Source organism: Oncorhynchus kisutch, unplaced genomic scaffold (assembly GCF_002021735.2).
Source record: "Oncorhynchus kisutch isolate 150728-3 unplaced genomic scaffold, Okis_V2 scaffold4039, whole genome shotgun sequence".
In the NCBI taxonomy this organism is placed as follows: Eukaryota; Metazoa; Chordata; class Actinopteri; order Salmoniformes; family Salmonidae; genus Oncorhynchus; species Oncorhynchus kisutch.
The window spans coordinates 123,855-132,815 of record NW_022265984.1 but is presented as its reverse complement, the minus strand read 5'-3'; the positions used below and the strand labels follow the sequence as shown (position 1 = coordinate 132,815).

At 41.9% G+C, this 8,961-nt stretch overlaps 1 protein-coding gene across 1 annotated transcript; it reads right to left on the bottom strand.

Annotated features, from left to right (window-relative positions):
* Positions 1-617: 617 nt before the first annotated feature.
* Positions 618-8,930, bottom strand: LOC116373401 (gastrula zinc finger protein XlCGF17.1-like). Its single transcript, XM_031821952.1, has 2 exons — positions 8,783-8,930; positions 618-2,461 (listed from the first exon to the last, which is right to left on the bottom strand). The coding sequence occupies exons 1-2, from the start codon at positions 8,928-8,930 to the stop codon at positions 1,584-1,586; spliced, it is 1,026 nt and encodes a 341-aa protein (XP_031677812.1). The 3' UTR covers positions 618-1,583.
* Between the last annotated feature and the right edge of the window lie 31 nt (positions 8,931-8,961).

Genomic DNA, 8,961 nt, shown 5'->3' with positions numbered 1-8,961 from the left:
CCTAGAGAGGAACCAGGCTATGTGGGGTGGCCAGTCCTCTTCTGGCTGTGCCGGGTGGAGATTATAACAGAACATGGCCAAGATGTTCAAATGTTCATAAATGACCAGCATGGACCAATAATAATAAGGCAGAACAGTTGAAACTGGAGCAGCAGCACGGCCAGGTGGACTGGGGACAGCAAGGAGTCATCGTGTCAGGTAGTCCTGAGGCATGGCCCTAGGGCTCAGGTCCTCCGAAAGAGAGAATTAGAGAGAGCACACTTAAATTCACACAGGACGCCGAATAGGACAGGAGAAGTACTCCAGATATAACAAACTGACCCTAGCCCCCTGACACAAACTACTGCAGCATAAATACTGGGGGCTGAGACAGGAGGTCTCAGGCACACACATTTGTTCTTTGCTATTATGGTCATTTGTGTAGAATGTACTTTTCCCCACTCATTCACCCCACCTCTTTACGTTGCTTATTTATATTCAGTGGCCTGACTGCATCCAGACTGTCAAAGGCCCATCCTGGTAGATCTGAACCTAATGCAGTTTGGAGTGATCAGATGACAGAAGTCACATTTAGGTGCAAGGTGTAACTGAGGCCATAGACGCTCCATATCGATTACTTTTAATGTTTTATATAATTTGACTAAATGTATTTATTTCTGTGTTACAGGGGCAGTCAAGAAATGGAACGGCAAGGCCACAGAACATGACATAAGCAGAGCTGTGGGAGACCACCTCAAGCTGGGAGAGCAGGGGGTGGTGTTTACCACTCCACCACACCTTCAGCAGGCTGGAAAATTAACCCTGATATTTTAAAAGCAGGGCAACAACGTCAATATAATTGTAATCAAAAATTGTCAGTTGGTTGCATAAATAATTATGATTACTAAATGTTACATGAAATGTAAATATGAAATATTCGGTTACATAGTCTTATTTTCAACGTCTTTTCAATGACATTTTGCTAGGTGTGATATCCCCAATGTCAAAACACAGTTTTAACGTCTCCAAATCAATAACCAATATGCAGAAAGTTTGGGATAAATTTAAAACCTAAACATAAAATGTGCTATATAGACAAACATCTGCCACAATAATCATATTTCTTGTATTTTTTAAAACAAGCTCCTTATAAACTGCACAAGCACCAAAAACGCTGTTGTTTTGACAAGAAGCAATAAATCACTGATATCGATTAGAGGGGAAATTAGGTTGAATGTGCTGTTGAAACTAACACAACTAAAAAAACACATGGAAATGGGAGATATCTTTTACATCCCTGGTTAGAGGACAACTTGCAGAAAACAGCTTGATACATTTTGAAGTGTTGCATTTAGGTTCAAGTGGATCACGAACGTGGTAAGTGTAACAAAAAAAAAATTTGTTAATCACTTTTTGTTAAATAATACTCTTCCATTTCAGAGCCTGGATTTTCCCCGAGGCTAATATCCATATCATGTTGAAATCAATAGAACAGGGGACAACTGTTTAGGATTCTACATTGTGACGTCATTAAAATACTCCTACTACAATGTTAAAACATTCTACATTGTGACATTTTCCATTGATATCATGAAATAACTCATTCATGTATGTATTTTCTGATGTTTGATCAGAGATATTTTATTAAAGTATCTCTTGGCACACTGATCACAGCTATAAGATTTCTCTCCTGTGTGTGCTCTCTGGTGTGATACCAGATGGCCAGATTGACCAAAAATCTTCCCACATTGACTACAGCTATAAGGTCTCTCTCCTGTGTGTATTCTCTGGTGCACTGTCAGCGCTCCAGATTGGGCAAAACTCTTCCCACATTGATCACAGCTATAAGGTCTCTCTCCTGTGTGTGTTCTCTGGTGCACTCTCAGATCTCCAGATTGACCAAAACTCTTCTCACATTGACCACAGCTATAAGGTTTCTCTCCTGTGTGTATTCTCTGGTGCACTGTCAGCGCTCCAGATTGGGCAAAACTCTTCCCACATTCATCACAGCTATAAGATTTCTCTCCTGTGTGTGTTCTCTGGTGTGATATCAGGCCGGATGGATTATTAAAACTCTTCCGACATTGAGTACAGCTATAAGGTTTCTCTCCTGTGTGTATTCTCTGGTGTGTTATTAGGCTGCTGAGCTGAGTAAAACTCTTCCCACATTCATCACAGCTATAAGGTTTCTCTCCTGTGTGTGTTCTCTGGTGTAAAGTCAGAGAGCCAGATGTAGTAAAACTCTTCCCACATTGATTACAGCTATAAGATTTCTCCCCTGTGTGTGTTCGCTGATGAATTGTAATGCCTGATGAGGTGAATCTCTTCCCACAGTCAGAGCAGCAGTGAGTTCTCTTCCCTGTGGATCTCTGCAGGTGTTTCTTGGGGGGTTCTGATCTGGAGAGACTCTTCTCTGCCTTGTCAGCATCATGAGGTTGTTGAGGCTCCCCAGAGGATCCACGGTAGTCCCGTCTCTCTCCTGTGTGAACAACAAAGTCAGACAAATTATTAAAGGCCCACAACAGCGGTAATCCACTGTAAAAGGTGATGCCAACAGCGTAGCCATGATGTTGTACAACAATTGTTTTCTGTAATGAATGTACTGATTATTTGACAATTGTCTTAAAATGAGCAAGAATAGTCCTATTTTGTCTTGTTTTCACATTAGTAGTAACATCGATGATTGTAGGCTAGAAAAAAGTTATTAAAATGGTTGAAATCCTAAGAAGTGTGCCAGACGACTTTTGGTCTCCAACATAGGCACCTTTCTGTGTTTGCTAAAATTGCGACACGAGGGCGATGCACATGCAATTTGGTGGTAGAAACTCGTCCCCCTAATGAGGAAACCGATTGGATGAAGTATATCTGCCTGGAGCAAAAATGGTGAGCAAAGATTTTGTTTTTTCACAATGTATTCTGAATGTGAATGGGGGAAAACTCAGGGGAGTAACCTCCATGTCCAGGTTGCTTAATTGTAATGCTCGTTTGAACATCCTGCTTAATATAATGTTTGTGTCGTCATCGCAAATCAACCTCTTTGTACTTAAAAAAACACTTCAACCAGTAAAATGCTCTTTGGCTTTTCCATCAGCCTGACAATGAGGGTTTATACACTGTTTGCCAAATTGGCCCATAACTTCACCTAACAATTACATAGACCTATGTAATGAATGAAGAAGCACTTTGGTTGTTGTTGTATGTCGTGATGTTTGTCATGTGACTGTCATTCAGAAAATGATTTCCTGGACCAGCTGATGATAGTTGAACATGTGACTCTAAACAGCTACAGAATTAAATATTATGTGTAATTATTGAAGAACCGCATTAATGACAGTATCCATTTGGGTGTTGTCAATAAAGTTAAGGTGACTCTCAGAATCATTGGATTTTGCAAACTCTGAAATTATTTAGAATTTCTGTGCCCATGAAAACTGTTTTCCCAGCGTAATATAAGGAAACTAAATGTTACGTAGGTAGAGTGCATTTCAGAGACCCGAATACAAAAAACGGTCCTAACAGGACAATAATCTAAACCACAAGGCCAAATCTACACTGGAGGAGCTTACCAAGATGACACTGAATGTTCCTGAGTGGCCTAGTTACAGTTTGGACTTAAATCGTCTTGAAAGTCTATAGCAAGACTTGAAATGGCTTTCTAGCAATGACCAACAACCAACTTGACAGAACAGGAAGGATTTAAAAAAGAAAAATGAATTTCACATGAAGATCAGTCGCCTATTGGATGACATCATGACTTCCCATCAAGCCAACTCCTTGAATGCCTTACTATGACATCACTCACTCCTTCTAGTTTGCAGTTGTCAAAAAAAAAAAACTATTTTGCTCAAAACATGTATTTGTTTCCCTTCAGTGTGTTTATACTTTACAACAGGAAAAAAAAAATGAATCACCAGATGACATCATGAACAATTCATACATTTTTTTATTTTTCAACTTTATTTAACCAGGTAGGCCAGTTGAGAACAAGTTCTCATTTACAACTGCGACCTGGCCAAGATAAAGCAAAGCAGTGTGACAAAAAAACAACAGAGTTACACGTGGAATAAACAAACATACAGTCAATAACACAAAAGAAACATCTATATACGATGTGTGCAAATTGAGTAAGGAGGTAAGGCAATAAATAGGCCAGAGTAACAAAGTAATTACAATTTAACAAATTAACACTGGAGTGATAGATGAGCAGATGATGTGCAAGTAGAAATGCTGGTGTGCAAAAGAGCAAAAAAGGAAATAAAAACACGGGGATGAGGTAGGCAGTTGGATGGGCTATTTACAGATGGGCTGTGTACAGCTGCAGCGCCCGGTAAGCTGCTCAGATAGCTGATGCTTAATGTTAGTGAGGGAGATATGTCTCCAGCTTCAGTGATTTTTGCAATTCGTTCCAGTTATTGGCAGCAGAGAACTGGAAGGAAAGGCGGCCAAAGCAGTTGTTAGCTTTGGGGATGACCAGTGAGATATACTTCCTGGAGCACGTGCTATGGGTGGGTGTTGCTATGGTGACCAGTGAGCTGAGTTAAGGTGGCCTAGCAAAGACTTATAGATGACCTGTAGCCAGTGGGTTTGGAGACGGATATGTAGCGAGGGCCAGCCGATGAGAGCATACAGGTCCTAGTGGAGGGTGGTATATGGGGCTTTGGTAACAAAACGGATGGCACTGTGATAGACTGCATCCAGTTTGCTGAGTAGAGTGTTGGAGGCTATTTTGAAAATGACATCGCCAAAGTCAAGGATCGGTAGGATAACTGATCAAAACACGTGAACAAAACGGAGGTTTTTGAATATAAAGAGACTTTATCGAACAAAACTAACATTTATTGAGTAAATGGGAGTATTGTGAGTGCAACGATATGAAGATCGTAAAAGGTAAGCGATTCATTTTATTGCTATTTCTGACTTGTGTAACTCCTCTACTTGGCTGGTAACTGTTTGTAATGATTTGTCTGCTGGACGCTGTTCTCAGATAATCGCAAGGTATGCTTTCACTGTAAAGCTTTTTTGAAATCTGACACCGTGGTTGGATGAACAAGAAGTTCATCTTTAAACCGATGTGTAACACTTGTATGTTTTATGAATTTTTATAATGAGTATTTCTGTTATTGAATTTGGCACTCTGCAATTTCACTGGATGTTGGCCATAATAGAACGAACTCTGAAGATAGATGGGGGGCAATTCACATATGGTGTCCAGGGCACAGCTGGGAGCTGACGGGGGTTAGTAACAGGCAGCAACAGTGAGAGACTTATTTCTGGAGAGATACATTTTTTAAATTAGAAGCTCGAACTGTTTGGGCATAGACCTGGAAAGTATGATAGAACTTAGAACTTAGTAGATTGCAACTCCTCCCCCTTCGGCAGTTCTATCTTGATGGAAAATGTTGTAATTGGGGATGGACATTTCTGAATGTTTGGTGGCCTTCCTAAGCCAGGATTCAGATACGGCAAGGACATTAAGGTTGGTGGAGTGTGCTAAAGCAGTGAGTAAAACAAACTTAGGGAGGAGGCTTCTGATGTTAACATGCATGAAACCAAGGCTTTTACAGTTACAGAAGTCAACAAATGAGAGCGCCTGGGGACACACGGGGCCTGGGTTAACCTCTACATCACCCGAGGAACAGAGTAGTAAGATGAGGGTAGGGCTAAAGGCTATCAGAACTGGTCGTCTAGTGCGTTGGGAACAGAGAATAAAAGGAGCAGGTTTCTGGGCGTGGTAGGATAGATTCAAGGCATAATGTAAAGACAGGGGTATGGTAGGGTGCAGATACAGTGGAGGTAAGCCTAGGCATTGAGTGACGATGAGAGGTTGCATCTCTGGAGGCACCAGTTATGCTAGGTGAGGTCACTGCATGTGTGGGAGGTAGGACAAAAGAGTTCTCTGAGGCATGTTGAGTGGGACTAGGGCCTCCGCAGTAAAACAAAACAATGATAACTACCCTAAACAACAGTATACAAGGCATATTGACATTAGAGAGCCATAAATCGAGGCATAAAGCAAGGTGTTGATTGGGAGAGCTAGCTAAGACAACAACAGGTAAAATGGCGATGAATGGGCAGAGAGGGTCAGTTAACTACACACAGGGCCAGAGTTCGAGACAGATAAACTAAATGGAGTACCGTGATTAATGAACAGTCCAGGAGGCATCAGCTATGTAGCCAAGGTTGAGGGCACATCAGACGGAATTGCGTCGGCAGACCAGTTGTGATGGACCGGCGGGGCTCCGTGTCGACAAAGGGTACAGGCCAATTGGCAAAAGAGGTACTGTAGCTGGCGTAATTTTGTTTGCTAGCTGGGAGATGCACCTGGCTTGAGGCTAACTGGTGCTAGCTTCAGGACAAGGGCGTTGGCCACTATAGCCAATCCGGTGCAAAGGTCTAGAGCTTACGGCAGGAATCCGGTGATGTAGTGGCTTCTAGTCGTCTTAGTGAAGAGTCTGGGAGGCATCAGCTGTGTAGCCGAGTGATCATAGGGTCCACCGAGCAGGCCGGGAGATGGGCCTGGCTCAAGGCTAGCTTCGGGGCTGGGCCACTCGGTGGCAGCTAGCCAGCTGCGATTATCTGGTGTAATGGTCCAGAGCTTACGGCAGGAATACAGTGATGTAGTGGAGAAAAACAGTCTGATATGCTCAGGGTTGATATCGCGCTGTGCAGACTGGCAGGTATTATCCAGGCTAAAAGCGGCCGGTGTTTGAGCTAAAAAGGTAAAGGCCGCTAGCAGTGTCTAACAATGACTAAATAGCTAGTAGCTAATTAGCTGGTTAGCTTCTGATGGAGGTTCTAGCTATAAGGGCCCAAAAAAAGCTGATCCGTATCACATTGAGTGAGGCGGGTTGCCGGAAGGTATATTTAATTGAATTTAATGCTATGTTGACGAGCGGCTCCCTCCGGTCAGGTTGTGTTGACGAGCGGCTCCCTCCGGTCAGGTTATGTTGAGGAGCGGCTCCCTCAAGTTATGACGTCGAGTAATTTGTGTGTCTTAATTATTTAATTAAACAGAATGCTTCACTTCACTAGGGTAGGGGACAGCATTCAGAATTTTGGATCAAAAGCGTGCCAAAAATAAAGTTTCCAAAACTGTTAAAATAATGTCTGTGAGTATAACAGAACTGATATGAAAGGCTGTTTTTCCATTGAAAGCCTATCCACCATACAAAGACTTAGGACCCAGGTCACGATCTCTATGGCTTCTTCTACATGTGGTCATTCTTTAGGCATTGTTTCAGGTTTTTACTCTGAAAAATGAGGGAGATACAGCACTTTCAATGAGTGGACAGCGGACATTTTCAGCCATGAGCCCAGCGCGAAGCTTTTGTGTGGTTGAAATATTATTGAATATTTATGACAAGAACAACATGAGGATTGATTTTAAACATCGTTTGACATGTTTCTACGAACTTTTATTGTACTTTTATAAAAATTTCGTCTGATGTTGAGAGCGCGTGTAGCCAATGTGAAATGGCTAGCTAGTTAGCGGTGGTGCGCGCTAGTGGCGTTTCAAATTGCAAATAAATTCATAAAAAATCCTACAATGTGATTTTCTGGATTTTTTTTCTTCTCATTTTGTCTGTCATAGTTGAAGTCTACCTATGATGAAAATTACAGGCCTCATCTTTTTAAGTAGCCGAACTTGCACAATTGGTGGCTGACTAAATACTTTTTTGCCCCACCTTTGTACATCCTAGAAACCTGGTTAAACTATGATTATGACATCATGGATGAATTCTAGAATATACCATATATCCTAGAAACCTGGTTAAACTATCATTATGACATCATGGATGAATTCTAGAATATACTATATAGCCTAGAAAACTGGTTAAATTATCATTATGACCTCATGGATGGCCAGTCCTTGTATTCATAGTGTATTGAATTCAGGGGGAGGGACTGAGCTGAACTCAAACCTGGGTCCAGCGACTGTCAAATCAACACCTTATAACTGTTACGCCAAGATGTCTGAACTTCTTGACGAGGTCGCTAGGTGTTGGGTTAAGGTTTCTTCAATATCGTTCTCTATGAATTTGAGAGTGGTTACACTTCTCCTTCCCCCATCCCTCAGCGGTTAACCAAGTCTCTGGGCAGCCATTTAGTTGCTGTTTAAAAAAGACACAAAACCCAGCCATCTGCAGTTCAAACAATAACAAATCTGTCATTCCACCACTATTTTGGTAATAAAAGATTATGGGGTTGGAGAAATGTAACTACAGACAGACCTATGGATGCAAGGACTGACCATCCATGATATCAACATTATAGTTTTAACCATGTTGAGGCGGCAGGGTAGCCTAGTGGTTAGAGCATTGGACTAGTAACCGGGCCCGAGCTGACATGGTACAAATCTGTCAATTAACCCACTGTTCCTAGTCCGTTATTGAAAATAAGAATTTGTTCTTAACTTCTATACAACTCATGAGTAAATAATAATAATAAATAATTTAGCAATTGCAGATTTCCACCTTAACACCAAACATCAGTTCAACTGCAGAGTTTGTGCCTCTGTTGTTAAGACAGTACTTACTAGTGTTAATCAGGGAACGGTTTCTCAAAACCATCTTATGGCTAAATTCATCGTTAGAACCATTGGATGCCTTAAGATGCGTTTGGGAAACCGGGCCCAGATATCCAGGTTCCTCCTCTTCTTCCTCCTCCTTTTTCGATGTGAAAGTAATCTCCTCCCCCTCCTCTTTCACGCCATAAACTGCATCTTCCTCTCCTTTTACTGTGACATCAGCCTCCTCTTTCACTCTGAACAAGTCCTCCTCTTCTTTCACAGTAACAGCCCCACTCCCTTCTTGTTTTACTGTGATATCTTCCTCGTCTTTCACTCTGAACGCGTCCTCCTCTTCTTTCACAGTAACGGCCCCACTCCCTACTTCTTGATTTACTGTGATATCCTTCTCTTCATTAGAAGGAGAGTAGCTTGGTGACCGCATGGTCGGGGATGTTAGCTAGCTAGGCTAATGC